The following is a 22815-nucleotide window of genomic DNA, read 5'->3' on the forward strand; positions in this document are numbered from 1 at the left end:
AAGCAGTGAGCACACACCCAGTAGGTGAGACACGAGCATGGTTTATGACATTCCTTTGAGCAAAACTCCGGTCCCCTAGCACAGTACGGTTCCAACCAGTCAGGAGACCACTGCAATGCCAAGGAACCCAACTGAACTGCCTGCCCACAGCTGCTGGCAGGCCAAGGGCACTGAAAGTGTTCTCACTGCCACTTGTGTCATTCATGTTGGAGGAGCCAGACCATTCTGGTAGGAAGGGGTGAGAGAGCAGGAGGACCTCTGGCCAGGTTCTCAGGAAGCCCTGTTCAATGATAAAACATCAAAGGCCTTCTTGAGTAGGAGACGTTGTCTTTCAGGAGGGGTGATCCCACGGCCATGCGCACTTTATTCCAGCGGTGGCCTTTATTGTAGATGGGCTTGACAGAGCGGGGAGACCAGCGGGTCAGGTACCTGTGGAGGGAGGACCAGGAAGTGTGGCTGAAGGCTGGGGGCCTGTGCTGGAGCTGGGAGGGTGGGCACTGCCTCCTCAGGCCTAAGCTATCTAACCAAACCCTTTCTCTAGTTTTACTTCCTCGAGGAGCAGGGGCTTTTCCTGGGAGCAACCGCTGAGTGTGCTGTAAACAGATGGGCTGGGTTCTTGTTGCCGCAAGTGTGTGTGGCCAGGGTCAGGCAGCCCAGGGCCACGCGAGCTCCCTTGATCTTTATGAGTTGTCAATGTTTGTGTGTATTTTCTGGGGGAGGAGGTGGAGGAAGAAGCTGATGTAAGAGCCTGCAGGAATCCTTCCCTCTCCCCCACTTGGCTCATTCTGCCACCCCAGCCTTCAGGGAGCTCTGCTGGGCAGCCATAACTGGTGTAGGACCCTGCCCCTCACTCAACTCATGATGGGTGCCAAGGGTGAGGGCCCATGGGGGGCATGTAGAAGGGGGTGGGGAAAAATGGCTGCCGCCTACAGTCCTTTGGCCTCCTTTGGGGATGGCCAGGGCGCTGATAGTTCCCGGAAAAGTGGCTCATGCCGGCTGGGATTGGGGTTTACTCCATTCAGAATGAAACTTGGATTCTGTCCAGAGAGGCCCACCCTTCGTCCTGAAAGCTCAGCTGTGCCAAAGGCCAGGATCCTGCTCTGCCTCCATTCTAGGTTGCAATTCAACCGAGCTACCTCTGAAAATCCTCAAATGAGAGATTTTTAATTAAAAAACAAAACAAACAAAAAAAAGCTTGGATGAAGATTTTTTAGATAAAAGTGAAAAATGGTTGCTAATTTATACATTTCAACTGAACTCCCCTGAACCTTGGTCTTCTCATGCACAAAGGAAAGAGCTCTGAGAAGACTGCAAAGCTGGGGGAGGGGCTGGCCTGCACTCCAGGTGTGAGGTGGGCAAGCAGGGGAGGGCTTCTCTGAGGCTCCTGTCAATGCCAGTGCCCCCAACAGCGAGACTGCTGAGGCATGGACTGGCCCCAGGGACTGCTTTCTCTATGGCTGGTAGTGCTGGGACAGCAGGAGAGTAAATGGTAAGGGAAGGAACACCTGGCAGACCCCTGGGCTGGCATCTCCCGGTCTCCAGAGGGGGCAGGTAAAGAGATGGAGTGTGGGAGCTCCAAAAGGAGTGCTCACTGGAATTCCAGGTCCCCAGAAAATCCCCAGGCTGACCAAGTTGTTCAGAACTGCTGCTCGAAAACTGTCCCCCCACCCCCCCACTCCCCCCTGCCCTGGAGAGACCCGAGGAAGCTGGGCTTCAGCTAGCTCTGGGCCTGATGCCTCTGCCACACTGAGCAGCCAACTGGTGGGGGAGGGGTGCCTGGGTGGCTTCCAGTCAGCTCTTTGGGAAGACTCCAGCTCTGGGAAGTACCAAGGTTCCTTCCTACCTCTCCCGAAGAGGCAGGAGAAGGAGGCAGTGTGGCTCCCTTGGGGCCCAAAGCTCAAAGTCCTCTGGATAGAATCATAAAATCCGTTACAAGGGAATCAACCTTCCTCATAGCCAGGACTCCCCCTCTATCCGCGCCCCCCCCCCCCCAGGGTGGCCTTTTGCAACCCAAGAGCCCCCACACATCATCAATCCTGTGTCACGTTAAAGGACACCGGATATATGGGAGGGAGCCTGGCTTCACTTCAAAGGCCTGAGGGCAGGATGGATTGTGTCCTCAGGCCTGCTGTAGTCTCTTAACAAGTCAGGGAGTGGGGGAAGGCTCAACCCCCAAATGGTCAATAGCACATTTGGGGAAGACAGGAAGAGGTTACTAGGTCTTGGTCCCCAAGGGCTGCTGGAAGATGGCCCAGCTAGCAATGTGGGAAGGGCAGGTGGAGATGGGCATGGGGCCAGGGTGTTGGAGAGGCATCAGTGAAAACCCAGTTCTGGCCCTGCACCCCTAGCCCAGCTGGTATCTGCCAGGACTCCTACCCTCATGCCTGGGTTCTATTGGGGGTCAGCCTAGGAGGTTTGCTATGGGGAGGGATAAGTCTTGCTTTGCTTCAACCACCTTTGGTCCTATACAGAAAGCAGTTCCAGTAGCAGCTGGACAGGCTGAAAGGGAGGAGCCATTGATAGGGGAGAACAAGGATAAATACCAAATCAATTTTATAGACCTGGCTCTACTCTTGACAAGGGGGTATTATAGATCTAGGAGTATACGAGTGTGGTAATGTCAGAGATGCGTGAGGGAAAGGAACATACAATAGGATGACTGAGTGTTAGGCAGACCTGCTCCTACATCAAGGGTGCCATCCTGCCTAGCCTGAAAGGCAGATTGATTCCAGGATCTAGGGGCCTTCCTCTTCTCCAAAACCTCAGGACCTCCTAGGTCACCATGTGCAGCTGTGCTGGTTAAGTATACAACTCTAGGGAGCACCATTCACAATCTAGTCTATGCAGACACTGCCCTGAAGTTTTGCAGTGTATGACTTGTACAGCTATATACAGTGGTTCTTCTCCCAGGGAGCCCGCCCACTTTTAAGGCCTCGTTTTGCCCTTTAATAACCCCAGTGCTGGAATACTAAAAGTCTGAAGCGCTCTGACATTCCCATAGCAACTTAGTATGATGTCATAAACAGGGGATTAGCACATTCTAATACCCAACCAGCAGACCTTTTCTCCCTCCTTGCCCCTGTGCTAAGTGCCTTACTGGGGAGGGGAGAGAAAGGATGCTGAAGCCAGCAGGGGAAGGTGATAGAAGCGTGTGGCACCATCAACCACAGCAGCAGTGGGACTGATGGGAATGGGTGCTCAAGTTGGATGGGATGGAACAGACTAGCTTTCTTGGGCTGTGGGATAAGCTCCAAGAAATGGCTTCCCCAGCAGAACACAGTGAGAATTGAGGGGCTGCAGAATGCTTAGGGTGTTGACACCAGGTTTGCTTACCGGTTGAGTTGGGGTTTGCTTTTCGGAACAAATCCTTCAGGAAGCGGAGGCTTGTGATTTGGTAACAGACCTGAATGGAGGAAGGAGCATATAAGGAGATGGTCTCTGCAGCTCCCTCTGCAGTTTTTGGAGGCCATAGAGAAAGCCCAAGGGGGTGGAAGAATGGCATTGAGGGTAGTATAATGAAGACGAGATGTCCTTTTCTCTTCCAGGAGGGGCTACAGCATGGGGCGGCTGGTGGCAGAATGGTGCCTACAGCCCTCTGCCCGTCTTAGCCCCGAGGGAACCTTCTACCTGCTCGGTGGGCCATCTTCACACACTCCTCAATCTTGCGGTGCTCTTCCTCGCACAGGCCCGTGATCCTCCGGGGCAGCATGCCTCCGTGAGGCCGGATGAACTGACTGAGCAGCAGAACATCCTAGTGGAAATGGAAATCAGGAGATGAGGGTCAGCTGGGTGGACGTTTGATATTCGGAGCCAGGCCACATGACCTACAGGGGAGGCTGTGAACCCTGGCACTTCAAGAGGTTGAGGTCTCCCTCGGAAGCTGACCCGAGACCACTCCCTCCACAAGCTTTGCATACTGGTCTACTACCTTCACCATAACAAAAGTTAAATCCCACCTTAGTAAGATTTTCTGACCCTAGTACCAATCCCAAGAGCTTTTAGCTCCTCCATGAGATAATCTTTTGATAGACTAGGCTAGAGAATAGAAACTCTTTAAGAAACGTTAACAATCTTTCACGCACTTGCGGTATCTTTCCTGGTGACAAAAAGTCTGTTATTCTCCTAGAGTGAGGTAAAGGGTATGTTATATGTCCACACAAGAGAGAAAATCTATACCATTTCTGCCCCCAAAGCCTGTGTGCCTCAGGCCACAATACACCTAGACAGTCCCTGCACCTTCTGCTGTTCCCTCTGAAGTGCTAAGCAGGATACAAACCGAGGAAGGGATCAAGGCTGTGAAATTAAATCCCACACCTTCTAAGCCCCTGTGACCAGATGTGAATGGGTTCTCAGGCTTCCTTTGGACCGTCAGACTGCTAATGATCAAGGAAATAAGGACAAATAGAGCCAGAACCAAGACAAGAAACCATCCCCTCAGCTATCACAGGATAGTTGAGGGGGTTAGATAAAGGCCATCATCTCCCCCTGAGGGCCTGGCATGCCAATCTTAGCAGTCATGTCCACAAACTGACTCGCTGCCCTGGCAGGCGCCTCGCTGTAGAACCGCAGGTTTGTTTTAATCACTGGAGAGCTCCCGAGGGACCCAGGCCCTCAATTCCCACCCCTATAATCTTCAGAATCTGATGAAAAGAACTTGGATTAGATTATCCAGGGCTAATAAGCTGGGCTCACAGCCCCAGGGTCCCCCACTGCAGGCTGCCAAGCAAGCTGACAGCTTTGTGCAGCTCAGGCTAACGATGTCCTGGGAGAAAGGGGGTAAAAAGAAAATAACTTTAGCCTTTACCTTGGAGGGGATTGGATTTCTTCTGCTGGATAAACAGAAGCAAGTCTATTTCCTGGAAACGGCGGGTAGAAAGAGTGCCCCATGGTGGTCAGGCAGGTTCACCTCCCCATCTTCAGCTGAGATTCCAAGTATGGCCCCAACCCCACTAACTTCCATGTATGAAGCAGCTGTGAATATTGCCCCATGGCCTGCAAGCTTCCTGTCACTCCAGGTGCCATCAGCAGAAAGGCTCATGGCAGAGTGAAAGAACACCCCCACCCCCCACCTCCGGGGTGGCCTAAAGCCAAGGCTCCTAGCCCGGCAGATTAGCTGGGTCATTCTGTTCAGGTCCCATGTGGCCTCTCCTGCTCTTACCACCTGACCGGGATCTCTGCCCTTAGTCATCCCATTGCACACAGGGGCACAGGGACAATCTGCAGGTCAAATTGGCCCAGAGCCTGAATCACCTGAAACCTAAAAATAGGGTGCTTAATGTCACCAATAGAACTCTGAAGGACAAGTATAGATTTCTCTAGGGCTGTGTCCTTTCCTCCAGGCCCCCCCACTTCTAGAGAAGATGCAGAGTAATAGTTGGAATCATAGTCTTTGTGTGGGCTTTGTATCCCCAGAGTTTGAATCCCAGCTCTGATACTTACTAGCTGGGTGATCTGAGGTAAGTTCATTAACTTCTCCATGTCTTAAATTTCCTTACCTGTAAAACAAGGATGAAAAAGTTCCCACTTCATAGGGATATTGTGAAAACTAAGTGAATGAAGACACGTAAATGCTTACAATAAATAGTGCCTGACACAGAGCATGCACTCAACACAGGGTACCTATTGTTATTCACTATCATTACCCTTCCATAGAAGCACGAAGAGCTAGAACTTGAGCAAACAAGGGTCTCTGTAGCTCCAGTCTGGAAAGAGACAATGTGTCCCCAGATCACAGTAAGGCCTCTTCAAATAGCCTCTCATTATAAAAGAAAGCAAGCCAAACTCAGGTCATGATTCCATCCCCTTGAGAACATAACCCTACAAGACTGGGGTACAGGGCCCTGGTAGTCTGAACAGCGCACAACCAGACCATGAACTAAGTGACTCAACCCTAGCTGCACATGAGAGTCACCTGGGGAGCTTTAAAAAATAACGATGACCAGGCTTTACTCCAGACCAACTGAATCAATGTCTGAGGGCAGGGCCTGAGTGTTTTATTAAAGTTTCCCTATAATTCTAATGTGCAGCCAGGGTTGAGAGCCACTGAACAAAATGCTTGTCTTTGATGGATCCATGAGATGCAGCAGTGGCTACGGGGGAAGGGGGAATGAGGAAAAGTGATGCTGCTTAAGTTAACCAGGGAATACAACCTCTATAACATGCAGAGTCCAGTGCCTTTGCACACTCACCTCATAGCCATACTTGTGCTTCAGATTCCACCTGCAGATGGGGCACTGGCCAGAGGGGTTAGGAGGATCTGGACTTTCCTGGGGAGTCTCTGTGATACGGCCTTCAATCTAGGAGGCAGAGAAAGAGAGTCAGTGAGGGAAAGGGCCATTTAGTCTCTAATCCTCGAGCAACCCCCCAAAATCGTGGAAATGGTGGTGTAACTTCATCTCTGTTAGGAAATAGGGCTCTCTGCTGGAACTATCGTTGTTGTTCTGCGGTTGTTATAAAATGGGCCCTGGGGTGTCCACAGAGAGGTGATTTGGTGGCCTTCAAGGGTAGTGGAAACTGAACTTAATGCTCGTGGCAAGAGGGAGGGGTTTGCTATATCAGCTGAATGCTACCTTTCCTCCCTCAAACAAACAAAAACAACCTTTGGGAAAAAGTAATAAATGCACATGGTAAAAAGTTTCAAACTGCACAGGGATGCAGGGTCCAAAGGAAGTCTCCTTCCCATCCCACTGAGCCTTCTCAGAGGAAACTGCAGATTCCAGCTTTATCTTACAGAGCTAAGTCTATGCCAGTGGTTCTTAGCCTGCCATGCTTTTGTCCCCCAGGGGAGAGTGGATAATATTTGAGACATTTTTGACTGTCACAACTAGGAGTTGGGGTGCTAGTGGCACCTAGCAGGGAAGCTAAGCATCCTACAACAAACAGGACAACCCCCACAACAAAGAATTAGTAGGATGCCAACAGTGCCAAGGTGAGAAGCCTGGTCTCTGCCTAGATGAGCAGATATCCTTCGCTCTCTTTATTTTTATTTATTAAAATTTTATTCATTTTTAGAGCAAGGGGAAGGGAGGGAGAGGAGAGGGAGAGAAACATCCATCAGTTGCCTCTTGCATACCCCCAACCGGGGACCTGACCCGTAACCCAGCCATGTGCCCTGACAGGGAATCGAACTGGAACCTTTCGGTTCATAGGCCGGCACTCAATCCACTGAGCCACACCAGCCAGGGCTCTCTCTCTCTCTCTCTTTTTAAAAAACATAGATGGGAGGATACATTCCCCTGTCTTCCTCCTTGCTTTTATTATTTCGGATGCCACCTTTCCAATCTTGCTGAAGCCATGTGCAAAGTGACCTCCGCTGTGGCTGCTGTATCCTGTGACACAGCCTTGGAATTACTAAGTGCAACAGACCAATGGTCTGGGAGTCGGCTCCAATTGTAAGAGGGGGAGTTAAGAAAGACTTGCTGACTGAGCCATGGATTATGAGAGGCTGGGACAGGGCTGAGAGGCTTTGGGAGAAGTAACACTGTCTCCAGGGGTAGAACCAGCAAATGGGAAAGGGACTACAAGCAATGCTTGCCTGTGCAGGGCAATACTACCTACCTTTCTGCCAAGGTCACCATAACTACTCCAGAAATAGTGTGTTAGGGAAAATGCGTAGGTGTGTGGTAGGCTTGGGAGGGGATTAAGGTGGACTGTAGGGAGAGAACTAACATTTACAGACTCCCCATTATATGCCTGGATCTGTGCTAATCATGGTTCACAAGTATCATCTCATTTGATCTCCACAACCTAGTGAGGGAAGCATCATGATCTTATTTTATAGATGAAGAAAGTGAGACCCAGGGAGTGAGCAATACTCAGTTAGTCAAGGCAATGCCTCTCTAGGCATGGATGGCCCCCTCCCTCAAGGCTTGTAAATGTTTACAATGCCACCATGTTTCCATGTCCATTCTACAAATAGCAAATTCATGCCCCACATGAAAAACAGTCTTCACACTCAAAAGCCAGATGTGTTTTCTCTCCACCAGCACTGAGTTCACAGGGTGAATGTGTGTTTCAGCTTTGAATAAGGGAATAAACAAGGTGTCCTAAGGGGACAGGGGCCCCTGTCAAAAGAACTATTTTTAGGTTAAGCAGTGCAAAAGCAGAGGGACTATTCTGGGGAAGACCCAGAGGGAACCCGAAGGCCTTGTCCTGGGAATAAGACTGTCTAGGGAGGACCGAGTGTGGCTGGCAGCCAGAACAGTTATACAGGCTTCTTGGAGCTCTGTGGAGTGGCTGCGGATTTCTTGGAGGCAATGGAAAGTCCTGTGAAAACAACACTGTCTTTAGAGATTATAGGGTAATCTAGGCCCCATGACTCTGAGAGGAAGGGAGGTGAGATGGGCCCAATGAGGGAAAGGGGGGAGTTGGTGGATAAAGTCATTCTAGTTTTCTTACCAACAAGTCAGGGTGCTCGCTAGTGAGTGCAGGGTCCAGAGAATGTCACTTTTTAACTGCATCACTTAAGGAATAGCTTAGTCATTCTGAGCAGAAAGGAGCTGAGATCCAGGATCCTGGCCCTGGATCATCTTACTCTGGCTCTCTAATCCTAGCATAGTCTTAGTTTCCCCTTTGGAAAACTAATTTATCACCCTCCAAAGAACACATCACAAAGACCTCTGAGATCCTGTCATATAAAAGCCACTTTAATCAAAGAGCAGACGCTTCAATCCAGGTACAAGCGACCGTTCCTGATTAACCACACTATAGCACGCAGCTTGAAAAATAATAGCCTGTGAGATTTACAGTCACAGAGGGAGCTGATCCTGGAACCAGGAGTTCAGTTTGGGCCTCCCTCCCTCCCTCCCTCCCTCCCTCCCTCCCTCCCTCAGAGGAGCAGCCAGGCAGCTCCAAGTGTTAAAGAGGTTATACGTGGCCAACTTGAAGATACTTACTATAGTTGTCTTCCCTTCTTGGATCTCCACCACTACAGAGATAAAGGAGAAAAATTAGGTCAGCCATTTAATGAGGAACAGGGAGTTTCAAATAATAGCTCAGATTCTACATGTGCAAAAAAAACAAAGCTTTCAGTCTGCACTCACCCACAGATCCCACCTGGAAGAGAAAGCATGCAGGGTTCACCTCCAAATGCTCTATGCCCTTGAGGCTGGATGGGGGAAAGCCCAGATGCCCAAGTAATATCACCTCAGTGGGATCAAGGGTCTCCACACTGTTTTTGCCTTTCCAAGCCAAGACTCATCTTGGTTCTATCTCAGGAAATTGACAAGATCCTGCCCTACTATGGCTAGCGATAATGACCTAAGAGTGGGGAGTTAAGTGAAGAAGCATGTAAAAGACCTTCAAAAAGTACCCACTGCATGTGTCCTTTTCCTAAGAGAATCAGACAAACATAGTTTCTAACCTTGAATAGTCTGCAATGATTTCAGTGACCCCAGGCAAATATGCAGTGAGACAAGCTCACTCTTAGAATTCATCCTGAGAGCCTTGTATTAAAGCTGTATGAGGACAACTGTGTGAGTTAAATCCCCTTCTTCACTCCTCCCTGCAGGGTTGCAATTTGTTATCTACATGCATTGGAGAGGTATGATAAAGAGGTGGGAATAAGGGGCCTGCAGGTACTGGGTCCAGGCAGAAGTTCAAGAGAGTACTGCAATTCCAAAATGAGAGGAACTCCCTCAGCTCTTTGCCTATTATAGGTCTGGCAGTCAAAAGAGAACCTGAGGGAAAGACAGTAAGTCACACACACTTGTCAAGCTGTATGTATTTCCTATCTTACCTGACTATGGTGCAGAATGACAACTTCGACAACATTCAAAGGAAGAACCAGGCTCAAAGCCTGCATTGGTAAATGTAATCAAATAGAAAGTTCTTAGAGATCCTCACTTCTCCCAGTTTCTTTAGAAAGAGAGAAGCCATAGCTGTTAGCATAGGAACTGGCACACAGCAGAAACTTAATTAATGCTAGCTAGCATTTAGCAAGCAGAATACTTGTCATGGTCTCCTTCTGACTACTAATTACTGTAAGAGAAAACTTGCTGCCTCCCCACATACTAAAATCATATTTTAACAGCAGCTTGGCTACCATAATTAGTTTTACTCAGCTCTAGCCAAGGCAAGAATACAGATCAGAAAGAGCCTCAGGTTCTTAACTTCGACAATCTAGTGAAAGTTAAGGACTTCTCCCTAGAAGTATGTCCATAAGCATACATACAATTAAACATGGATTTAGGGGAGTCACAGACCCCTGAAGCTAGGTACCCAAATGGTAGCACTGGTTTTCTCAGCAGCGGTAGGTAATTTTAGTTTCTTCTTTATGCCTATCTGTATTTTCTGAAGTTTCTAAAATAAACACATACTGCTTTTGCAATAAAAAATAAACAATAGAGAGAAAGAGTATATCTAAGGAAAAAAAGGCAGTTCTAACCCAACCAGAGTCCCACAGCAGCATCTGTGATCTGTGAGCTCTTGACTGACACCTAATTGGACACAGACAGCCTGGAACTGTTAACAATTTGGATTCTGGGCAGGGCCATTCATAGACTCATTACTTCTAAATAACCAACCTGAGAGCCCCTCAGTGTCCAACTCCAACACACAAAATTGTAACAATGACCAGAAAGGCCCTGAGGCTTTCTCCTGAACATGGTAGTTACCAATCAATTCAAAGACAAACTAGGTTTCTCCATGTAAAAGAAAATGTGTCACCCCACACACAGATCAATTTGTTTAGAACAGAGGCCAGCCTAAAAGGGAAGTGGGTGAGACTCAACCTGGTGCTCAGTCTGGAGGCCAGCACAGTTGCAGAGGCACTGTCACTGCAATGTGTCAACCTATAAATGTGCAGATGCAGAAGGAGGGCACAGCTCCAGCCCAGCAGGGCTTCTAGGCACCCCAGAAACTTTGCAAATCCGCAAAAAACAAGTTGGATCGAGGGTGACCAAATCTGAACAACATCAGGTGGGAGAAGATTTTAAGAAACGGAGGAACATTCCAGTACCACTCAAGTCAGCACTAGAACAATGCCCTGAAACACAAAGCGAATCAACATGTTGGTTCCCTTCTCTATAAAGGCATTTGGGTCCTAATCATGAGGTAAACAAGTCTAACAAAACACACATCACTCCCGGCAAAGAACCAAACCCTTAAGTCATCCCACTGGCCCCTGGAAAAGAGATCAAAGACCATGGCAAGCTTCACTGTTCACAGGCTCCCCACACAGCAACTCCGAGCCAGTGAATCATCTTACTATAAGCCAGTGGGTAAAACATTGGGAAAAAAAAAAAAAATTGGGCACATGCTTATCTAATAGAGACAATTTGTCAAACCAGAAGAAATGACCTGAGAATTCACACGAGATTGAGATTAATCAGGGTGGTGTCTCAGTGCTGGGCAGAAGGCCTGGATGGAGCCTAAAGAGGCTCTGAAAAATTTAAGCCTCTCAAAACAGGAGATAGGAATCAAAATCATATTGATTTTCAGTGTGCACACAAAAACATGTCGAAACCAAACAAAACCTCAGATCCATTGTGTCTCTGGTCCCCACTCCATTTAAGATAAGTGTGGATGGCTAAGAAAAACTGGACTAAGAGATTAAGCACTAACAGAAAACTTGTTTAGAAAAAGATGGAATCACCCTTGTGTTCTGAGAAATGGCTGTATCAAGTAAACTCAGGATGAAAATAAACAGCTTTCTGAACTAGAATTAGGACCAAAATCTTCAAAGATAGGCATTTCTCATACAAATCAAATAATCTGTTCCACGGGAGGCAACACATTTGCTGAGCACCAGTGAAGTGTACAGATCAGCCTTACCTACTGTGGAGAGTTACAACAGAATAGGAAGACAGAGCCTTTGCCCTAGGGGAGAAAAGGGAATTAACCAAGTATGGGAACTTCACTATAATAAAGTCCAGGCCTCGTAAAGAGGTCCTTTGAGTGCTTCAGTAAATACTCGCCTAGGATGGAGTCCAAGATAACTGAATTATAACAGTCTAGAGCAAACAGCACTGCGGTGAGGTTTCAGTGAACACAGAAAGACCTTGATGGCCACATAAACACAGACACAGTGAACTGCAGCGGTATAAAGACCCAACTGTTTAGTAAAGGAAGAAGTGAGGAAAGATGAATGATGAGGACTGGAGGGCACTAAATGCCCAGAGACCAAGGTCCTTCTTGGAAAGTGTCCATGGAAATCAAGCCCCCAGCACAGTATGAAGGAATGGAGTAACTGAATGGCAGGACAGCTAACAGGAGGCACTGAAAGGCTTATGCAGGGTCAGGGAGTAAAGTGCCTGTTTGTGATGTGTCCTGCACTTCTGGTCAGTAACTACTTTTCTCAAATTCCTTCCTTGCTCAAGTACCATCCCCTTCTGTACTTTTTAAAAAAAGTATTTTATTTATTTATTTTTAGAGAGAGAAAGGGAGGGAGAAAGAGAGGGAAACACGTGTGAGAGAAACATCAATCAGTTGCCTTTCACGCACCCCACAACCCGGGCATGTGCTGCAACCTTCCAGTTCGTAGGCCAGCACTCAACCTACTGAGCCAAACCAGCCAGTGCCCTTCTGTTTATCTTTAATTCTGCCACTGAAGTTTCCTGATTCTCTCATCACCTCCCCACTTCTTTACCACTGGACCCCTGAGATATGTCCCTCTGCACTATGCATCCAAATGAAAAGTCTTATTGCTGCACAAAACCTCTTTCCACTAGCAGTTTACTCTCAATTCTTTAAAGCCCCCACTGGCTCACTCCTCTCTCACAGCCGTTAGCTATAGGGCTGGGCTGACTATCCTTGTCTGAAGTGCTATAGCTAACTGGAAAAGATGAAGAAAATTCCCTTCAGCCTTTATTCATGTCAACACATCCTGACCTAGGTGTCTGATAGACCATTATTGTAAAGTTACATAATCATATGTATTTATTTTTCTTGTTTTAAATACATTTCCTTCATAAGAGCTCTAAGAGTCATAAGGCAGGAATGAGGTCTAACACATCTTTGCTAAGTCTGGCAGTGCCAACCATAAAAATACGAATGGTCTTCAGCAAGTTAACTGGAAGGAAGGGCAGGAACCACAGGAAAGCCCTGCCATGGAGTACCAAGGTGATATTGCTGGTGGAGACAGAAGAGCACAGGCTCTACTTCCAACTCCACCACTCACTAGCTGCGTGATGCCGGCAGCTACTAAGGCAGCTACTGAAGCCCTCTGGACCTGATTTCCTCATTTGTAAAAATGTCAGTAACATCCACCTTTAAGGATTGTTGAGAAGACTGAATAAATATATGTGGAAACCAGCACAGTGCTTGCAGCAGGCACTTAATAAACTGCAATTTCCATTTTTGTCTTCCTTCAGTGTTGTTTCTTCCATAAGAGTATTTTTTTAGCTTTGTGTGTTGCTCCTGTTAAACTTTAGACCAGGCTTTCTCAACAGTAGCACGACTCACATTTTAGGCCAGGTGTTTCTTTGTAGTGTGGGGATATCCAGTGCACTGTAAGATTATAGCAGCACCCCTGGACTCTACTCATAAGATGCCAGGAGTACCAGTTATACCAGTTGAGAACACCAAAAATGTCTCCAGACATTGCCAAATGTGCTCTGGAGAACAAAACTGCCCTCAACTGAGAGCCACTGCTTTAGAATGAGGGTCTTTTAAAAACAAACAAACAAACAAACAATTTGTTGATTTTAGAGAGGAAGAGCAAGGGAGAGAAAGAGGTGAGGGGAGCAGAAATATTGATTTGTTAGTCTACTTACTGATGCATTCAGTGGTTGATTCTTGCATGTGCCCTGACCAGGAACTGAACTCGAAACCTTGGCATATCGGGACGATGTGCTAACCAACTGAGCTGCCCAGCCAGGGCTTTGACGGTCTTTTTTTAAAAATTGATTTGAGAGACAGGAAAGGGTAGGGGGAGAGAAACACCGATTTGTATTCCACTTATTTATGCATTCATTGGTTGATTCTTGTACATGCCTTGACCAAAGATCAAACCTGCAACCCTGGCATATCGGGACGGTGTTCCAACCAACTGAGCTGCCTGGCCAGGGTTTACACTAAGTCTTTACAGGCAGGAGCACTGATGCTGAGTGCTCATGAACTCTGACTAAAATTAAGTACTATCTGATACTTTGAAAAGTAGGATGTTTGAATATTTTCAGCAAAACATCCAGCTTTCTCCCCATAACTTTAAATTCTACACGTACTATATTATTTGGGTGTCAAATATGCCAATTGGCGACCAGTTGCAATTGGGTATATGTGAACTATTTTACACATCAGGAGTAGAATATCAAGGAAAGTTTTTTGTTTTGTTTAGAACTTTATAAATTTATTATTTTTAGAGACAGGGGAAAGAAAGGAGAAAGAGAGGCAGAGAAACATCGATGTATGGTTGTATCTCATGCACTCCCAGCTGGGGACCTGGCTGGAGACCTGGCCTGCAATCCAGGCATGTGCCCTGACTGGAAATTGAACCAGTGACTCTGGTTCGCAGACCAGTGCTCAGTCCCCTGAGCCACACCAGCCAGGGCTAGGAAAGTTTTTCACTTAAAGGCTTCGGAACCCTGGCTGCTGTGGCTCAGCAGATTGAGTGCTGGCTTGCAAACCAAAGGGTCGCCAGTTACACTCCCAGTCAGGGCACATGCCTGGGCTGTGGGACAGGTCTGGGGTTGGGGGCATGTGAGAACCAACCATACATTGATGTTTCTCCTTCTCCCTCTCTTCCCCTCTCTCTAAAAATAAATAAATAAAATCTTTTTTAAAAAAGAGGCTTTGGAGACAGGTGGTTCTCCTTTGTTTAAGATTACATCAATTCATTTATTTAGCTTTTAGGTCTTACAGTAAGCAACAAAGAAAAGCAACCAACTGAAGTAATTACAGTATTCCCTCACTTATTGCGGGTATTCCATTCTAGACCTCCCCGCAATAGGTGAAAATCTGCGAAGTAGGACCCTTACATTTATTTTAGTATTTATATATATTTTAAGGCTTTATAAACCCTTCCCACACACTTATAAACCATTCCCAGTCCTTTATTAACCTTTCCCACTCCCTTATTAACCTTTTCCACACTTTTATAAACACTACTTATGTTCTTAAACATATTCTACACTCTTAAACCTATGTAACTTTAATAACATATGTATACAGTACCGCAAAATCCCACGATATAGTGAAAAACCCGTGATAATAAATTAAATATAATATTTTTTGAAAATCCCACGATACAGTGAGGCTGTGATAAGTGAATCACGATATAGAGAGGGACTATTGTATAGAGAGAAGGACTCAAACACCTATCTGATTAAACAGTCCATTACTTCCAACAGAAAAAATACAAATCTAAAATATTCCTTTGCAAAAGGACAAAACTATTTCTCTTGCCTGTCCTCTGGAAACATAGCAAAGCACTGTTTTCAACTTTGAATTTCATAAAGGATATGTATATTGCAGCTATTAGTGTTTGACACTTGGTGGACACCCTAAAAATGTTATGAGCATATGCTAATTTTGCAGCATGGGAAAAGATGAAATACCTTTTCCAAATCCTTTTTATTAGCAGCATGCGCTCTTTGGTGGCTTTCTTTATTAATGGGTTAGTTTATCTAATATTAACCAGGCAGCATCTGGATTTTGTTGTTCTTTCTAGCAAATGTTCCACCTTCCATTCATACCTAATTCTTCACACTACCTGCTACTTCCATTTCTTCATGAACTATCTCTTTGATTTCCCATTCTATTGATATTGCTGTTTGAAGCTTAAAAAAAGAGACCTCTTCTGAATCAAATCCAATGGTTTCTTCATTAGGCTCTTCTTTTAGAATCTTTCTGCTGCCTCTGAAAACAATGATCACTCTATTCCTCTGGATACATCTCAGCTTTAGTTAAAGGATACACTGGTCAATACTGTGCCAGAATCTTAAAATAAACTCCCACATCACTTCTGCACATCACTGATCCTTTCCTGCTTCCAGCAGTGCACAAAGCAAGGCTGTGTCCTGAAAGACCTTTTTCATTCTCCGTCACATCCCATCCTTTTATAAGCCTGTTCAAGACGTCCTCCTTATGAAAATTTCCAATTGGGTTTGCTGTTTCCTGTAACCAAATCGCCCTGTACTTTATTGCAATGTATGTATACATATCATCTCATTAGAACCTAACTTCTTAGGAAAAGGACAGTATTTTCTTTCTCCAGAATCCCCTGACCACCTGAAGTTCAGCACTTGGTCTTTAGTAAGCTCTCAGTTCAATGCTAGAATTAGGCTGCCTTTCCAGATTTAGATTAATTTAAAGCAAAAATACCATCCAGCATTTGCCTCTGTTTCAGCTGTTCAATGGCCTTTCCACCTTAGCTTCCACCTCTTAGGGAGACTAGCGGCAGGAGTAAAAAAAGCCATCAGATCTCAGCACTTCCTGATAAGAAACTGGAAAAGGAGACGCTGGGGAGGGTCTCCAGATTCCTTCCCTTATTATCCAGGGATTCTTTAATAAATGAGGCAGCCTTTCAGAGAATACGGGAGGGTGATTAACATGCGGACCCTTGCCGAAAACTTTTCTGAACTCGGATAGGTTTCTCTTCTGCCCTCGTTAACTAGCAAGTCTTTCTCTCCGTCCTTCCCATCTGCCCCAGCCCCTGCCCGAGCGGACACTCACGAGAGGTGGGAAGTCAAGGTAACAGCATCAGGGTCCGAAAGGAGGTTTCGAGCACTCCAGGAGCGCCCGCATCTCCGACGTTTCAGAACCGCGAAAAGAAAAGGGAGGAAAGGCTCCTGGGGATTGGAGGAAGCAAACCCCGCCGCTCTACTCTTTAGCTTCGGGGGGTCGCCAGGACCCAAGACTCACCTTCCCTGTACCCGCGATCTGGAGGCCGAGCCCAGCTGGTCGTTGCCGGGCCTGCCAGGAGCCCTCGGAGCAGCCGCCCACAACCGGACACCAGCACACTGAGGGCTGCCATCTTGTAGACCAATGACCTCTTGGGCACTTCCGCTTCCGGAACGACGAACGCGCAGCCGCAGTGGTGGGGGAGAATCGTGTGGTTTCTGGGCTTCTCGCTCCGGTAGTCGTTTACCAACTGTTCCCTCCTCTCCTGCTTTGGTGTAAACCGAGTGGCCTCTGCGTCAAGGCTGTGCTTCATTCTGAGGATCTAGGGGAGGTCCTCTAGCTCCTGTTTGCCAGTCCGCGAAGTCTCCAGGGTCGCTTTCATTCCCTGGTAGGCTTCCCTGGTAAAATCACATGTACTACCCTTAAGTCTTGAAAGGTTTTAATTCTCTGCATGTCGGATGTGGATTTTCAGCTTCTTGTGCCTGGAGCTAGGCCTGTACAGAAGAAGTTGAAATGGTTAGGAACTCTGGGTCTGGAGCATCAGGTATCAGACAAACCTAGGGTATAATTAATATCCCCTCCCACCCCTGTGTTTCATTTTTATATACTTAGCACTTATCTTTGGCCAGGGCTTTTGTACAGCGATTTCCTCTGTCTGCTCTTTGCCTACCTGCTAAACTCTTACTTATTCTCAGAGCTCAGCTCAATCTTCACTTACACAATGGTGTCTTTCTTAAAAACTTCCCTGTTACTGTTTTTCAGCACCAGATCCTCTCCACCTTAGTTCTTGGCACACATGCAGTTTTACATTTGCTTGTGTAATATATATTTCCCACAAGATTGTGTGCTCCATGAAGGTAAGGACATTGTTTTTTGTTGACTCATCTCTCCAGCACATAGCAGAGAGCCTGACACATAATGAGTGCAATATCTACTTGTTAAATGAATGTAGAACCCATTTTATACGGTTGTTGTGAAAGTTAAATAAGGTAAAAATAAGTGCACAATAAACATAAGCTAATCGATATGGCCTTTGTGTTACATAGTTTTCACAAGTTTGATGTACTTGCTTAATAAGGAAGTATATAGTATATATAGTATCAAAAAAAAAAAATCAACACAAGTGCTCAATTTTCCCTCTTTTGGATTTGCAGAACATAATAGGATGTTCCCCTTGAGCTACATAAGAAAGAAAAGCCATTCACACCTCAGTTCTTCCACTTGGTGGTTAGGATATTTGTTTCCAACCTCCACAATAAACCTGAAGGGAGATTTTTCTAGTTATCCCACTCTGATTCATAGATGGGAAAATCAGGCTCATTAAATGGCACAGCATGTTCTCTGATGGGAGTGGGGGAGGAGCCTATCTTTCAGTTGGGACTGCCACCGTGGTAGACCAGGAGGACGCGGGGCAGCTGCTGCCTGGGAAGCTTGAGTGGCCTTGTCATAGACAAGCAGGAGAAATGTGGCATTGGAGTATCCTAAAACACTGCATTTGGCAAGGGCAGACCCTGGGAAGGGGGAACTTGAGAGGAAGGTCAATCTAGATGGGTGAAACTGACACACTGTTAGGTGGAACAGAGGGTTTTGGTTACGTATTGGTCTGGGTATCCTGGCCAGGACCAGGAAAGCTTTGACTTTCCCAGTAGCTTCCATTTTCCTTCTGCACAAATGATCTTGAGGCTTTCCTGCTCTACCACATACCCTGTTTCTTTACAAGTCTCCAACTTCTGGCAATGCAGTAGGGACCAGAGTAATAACAGAGCTGCACCCATGGCTTGTTGTGCACATAGTGAACCAAAGTATTGGAGTGCCAGCCCTCTCATTATCTTATCCTAACTTATCATAATCAAATTTTATTTAAGAAAAACAACTTGTTCTTTTGACAATGACAAGTAACACATGATCATTCTAGAAAGGTGAAGTAAAATTGAAAAATACATAATTCAGAGATAAGCACTAATTACATTTACCAAATGAAGTAATACTGTGTATATTCTTCATTTTGTAATATTTTATTTTCATGAATCTATTTATTATTTGTTCCTACATGAAAAAAACAATTCTGTGAGACCAGATTTTTCTCAGAAGGCTAGCCTTAAAATTTATTTTAAATTAAAGAATAATCTATATAAGAAAGTATATAAATTATCAATGTACAGTTTCATGAATTTTTACAAGGGAAACACTACCCTCACCAACAAGTAGAACATTACCAGCACTCCAGAAAACTCACTGGTGTCCCCTTCCAGATACTAAAAGTCATTATCTGACTTCTAGCACCATAAATCATTTTTCCTGCATTTGAACTTTATATAAATAGAATCTTATATAGCAGTATTCCTTTGTGTCTGCTTTCACCTGCTCATCACGTTGATGAGATTCACCCATACTGTTATATTTAGTTATCATTCATTTATTCTCATCACTTGCCCTGGCTGGTTTGGCTCAGTGGATTGAGCGTCGGCCTGCGAGCTAAGTGTCGCTGGTTCGATCTTCCAGTCAGGGCACATCAGAGAAGGAAAACTCTGACTCCAAAAAACCTCCGCTGCCTTGCGGCATACCTCTTCAGGGGAAAGGCTAAGGGAGTAAACCCTGACAGAAAATCCGGAGCCGGAGTCCCTAAGGCGGTTTGACGTTGTAGTCAACACCGGCAACTCCTGCGGCGCACCTGAAGCCAAGCTGTATTGACTCCATCTTTCCCTTGGACCCTTCAGCTGCGAAGAGAGGGGGGGGTCTGCTGCATGGGCAACAGCAGACCCTCCATATCACCCTGCCCAGGCTCTTTAGCTTCAGCTTCACTGGAGAGGACACTCCAGTGTCATCGTAAGATGTCGATTCAACACGGGAGGAGACAGATACCGTGTCACTCCCGAGTCGGACTGCACAGCCATTCTCGGCGGTGCAGATAGACTCTTAAGAAGCTACACCATCGTCTCTCGAGACGGACAGCTGCCGACGATTCTCATCACTAATGTTCCACTGATTTTACTACAATTTATCTTTTCTTTTTTTTTTAATGTGTTTTATTGATTATAATGTTACATTTGTCCCAATTTCCCTTCCCTCTTCTCCCCTCCACCCGCTGGCCCCCCTCCCTCCAGTTGTCCCCCCCTTTTAGACCATGTCCATTTGTTGTGCATATAGTTCTTCTCAACCTCTCTCTGTCTATTCCATTCCCTCCTACCATGATCCTTAATTCCTATATCATCTCCCTCCCTCTCCCCCTTCCCCCTCCCTGCTGACCTCCCCCCAATATGTTCCCCATACCTATAGTTCTTTTTCCACTCTCGTTGCCTGTTTAGTTTGCCTTTGTTTCAATTCTCTAGCTTCTGTTGTTGTTTCTTGTGATGCAGTTTTCATTTTAGATTTCATAGTTTTGATCCTCCTTTTTCTAAACCAGTCCCTTTAACATCTCATATAACAGTGGTTTGGATCTAATGAACTCTTTCAGTTTTGTTTTGTCCTGGAAACACTTTCTCTGCCCTTCTATTCTGAATGACATTTTTGCTGGATAGAGTATTCGTGGTTGTAGGTTTTTGCTTTTCACTACTTTGAATATTTCTTGCCAGTCCCTTCTTGCCTGCAGGGTCTCCTTTGAGAAGTTAGCTGATAGTCTAATTGGGACCCCTTTGTACATGATTCTTTTCTTCTCTCTTGCTGCTTTTAAGATTCTCTCTTTATCTTTAACTTTTGACATTTTGATTATAATGTGTCTTGGAGTGGTTCTCCCTGGGTCCAGTTTTTTTGGAACTCTCTGTGCTTCCTGGACCTGTAAGTCTATTTCCTTCCCCAAGTTTGGGAAGTTCTGCTTTATTATATTTTCACTTAATTTTTCAATTTCTAGTTCATCTTCTTCGCCCTCTGGCAAACCAATGATTCTTATGTTGGGCCTTTTATAGCTGTCCCAGAGGTTTCTGATCCTCTCATCATTTTCCTTGCTTCCCGTTTTTTCTCTCTGCACTGGTTGACTGTTTGTTCCTTCTCTGTGTTCTGGTTTGTTGATTTGAACTCTGGATTTTATTTCCTCACCATCTGTCTCGTATGTGGTTTTGTTCCTTTCATTATGAGTGTTTTTTGATTCTTTCTCATCTTTTTCCAGATCTTTTGTTAATTCTGTAAGCCACCTGATAACAATGGCCCTGAACTGAGCCTCTGACAGGTTTCTTATTTGTTCATCTGTCAGATTCTTCATCTGTTTCCTGGTGAGCTGTGCCACCGGGATTTCTATAGTTGTCTGCCTCATTTTGACAGATGCGTTTTGTTTTCTTGGGCCGGCTATAGGGGGCAGTGCCTGTGTACTCGTCACAACCCAGCGACCGGCGGCAATCCGCAACATTTTCCGCCGCGCTGTGGCCCTTTGTCGTCACAACCCAGCGACCGGCGGTGGTCCAGCAACCTTTTTCGTCGTGCTGTGGTGCTTTGTGGTCACAACCCAGCGACCGGCGCCGTTCCGCAACCTTTCTCGCTGCGCTGTGGTGCTTTGTCATCACAACCCAGTGACCAGCACCTATCCGCAACCTATTTCGCAGTGCTGTGGCGCTTTGTGTGGGGGCGGGGGTCCAAGATGGATTCACACAGTTATTCCGCTAGGAGACCGGGATCCGTCCTCCCGCCCTCTGGGCCTCACTCTTCAAGATGATGTGGTGACTGCTTTCCCCAGCGTTGGGGTTGCAAGCTGCCGGGGTTCGACTGCAGCCGGGATTGTTCTCCCTGCCGCTGGGATCGTTCTCCCTGCTGCTGGGATTGTTCTCCCTGCCACTGTCCCTGGTGCGACCGCAAACAGCACCACCCACTTCCGCTCTTCCTACCTGCCCAAAGGGCGCCACTGGTTTATAACTTCATACGTTGGGCTTCCGTGTAGTTTTATTTTCTGGAATTTCTAGTTATCTTTTGTTTTGAAGTAGTTGTATTCCTCTCTAGTTGTAGAGGGAGACCGAGCGTGTCCGTCTAAGCCTCCATCTTGGCCAGAAGTCCTATTTTATCTTTTCTTCGTTGATAGGATTTGGACACTTTCCGGTTGGGACTATTATAAATACTACTGTGATGAACATTGTTCTTTATGATTTCTGGTGAACACTAAAACAAACTTCTCAGGAATATATCTACAGTGAGATTGTTGGGTATGTATATACTCAAATTTAGTAGATACTGCCAAACTGTTTTCTATTTTTTTAATATGCTTTATTGATTATGCTATTACAGTTGTCCCAGTTTCTTTTCCCTTTGTTCCCCTTCACCCACTGACCCCACTCCTTCCATTTGTTCCCCGTCCTTGGTCCGTGCCCATTGGTTGTGCATATAGTTCTTCTCAACATCTTCCTGTCTACTCCACTGCCTCCTACTATGCTTCTTAATTCCTGCATCATCTCCCTCCCTTTCGCCCCTTCCCCTTCCCAGCTGACCTCCCCCTAATATGTTCCCCATACCTATAATTCTTTTCCCACTCTCATTGCCTTAGTTTGCCTTTGTTTCCATTCCCTAGTTTCTGTTGTTTGTAGTGATACAGTTTTCATTTTAATGTTCATAGTTTTGATCCTCTTTCTCCTAAACAAGTCCCTTTAACATTTCATATAACAGTGGTTTGGATCTGATGAACTCCTTCAGTTTTACTTTGTCCTGGAAGCACTTTCTCTGCTCTTCTATTCTGAATGACAGCTTCGCTGGATAGAGTAATCATGGTTGTAGGTTTTTGCTTTTCATTACTTAGAATATTTTCTGCCAGTCCCTTCTTGCCTGCGGAGTTTCTTTTGAGAAATCAGCTGATAGTCTTATTGGGACCCCTTTGTACGTAATTCTCTTTCTCTCTTGCTGCTTTTAAGATTCTCTCTTTATCCTTAATTTTTGACATTTTAATTATAATGTGTCTTGGTGTGGTTCTCCCTGGGTCCTTTTTTTTTTTTTTTTTTTTTTAAATTTAACTCTCTGTGCTTCCTGCACCTGTAAGTCTATTTCCTTCTCTAAGTTATTTTTTCACATAATTTTTCAATTTCTAGTTCTTCTTCTTCACCTGGCAACCCTATGATTTGGATGTTG

At 45.9% G+C, this 22815-nt stretch overlaps 1 protein-coding gene across 1 annotated transcript; it reads right to left on the bottom strand.

Moving 5' to 3' along the window:
• Positions 1 to 25: 25 nt before the first annotated feature.
• MRPS18A (mitochondrial ribosomal protein S18A) lies at positions 26 to 16938 on the bottom strand. The gene is made up of 6 exons (XM_090282494.1): positions 16801 to 16938; positions 8895 to 8926; positions 6189 to 6296; positions 3628 to 3751; positions 3334 to 3403; positions 26 to 429 (listed from the first exon to the last, which is right to left on the bottom strand). The coding sequence occupies exons 1-6, from the start codon at positions 16910 to 16912 to the stop codon at positions 285 to 287; spliced, it is 591 nt and encodes a 196-aa protein (XP_090138620.1). The 5' UTR covers positions 16913 to 16938; the 3' UTR covers positions 26 to 284.
• Positions 16939 to 22815: the final 5877 nt, after the last annotated feature.

Source organism: Furipterus horrens, unplaced genomic scaffold, assembly GCF_987537825.1.
Source record: "Furipterus horrens unplaced genomic scaffold, mFurHor1.1.pri manual_scaffold_6, whole genome shotgun sequence".
Classification (NCBI taxonomy): Eukaryota; Metazoa; Chordata; class Mammalia; order Chiroptera; family Furipteridae; genus Furipterus; species Furipterus horrens.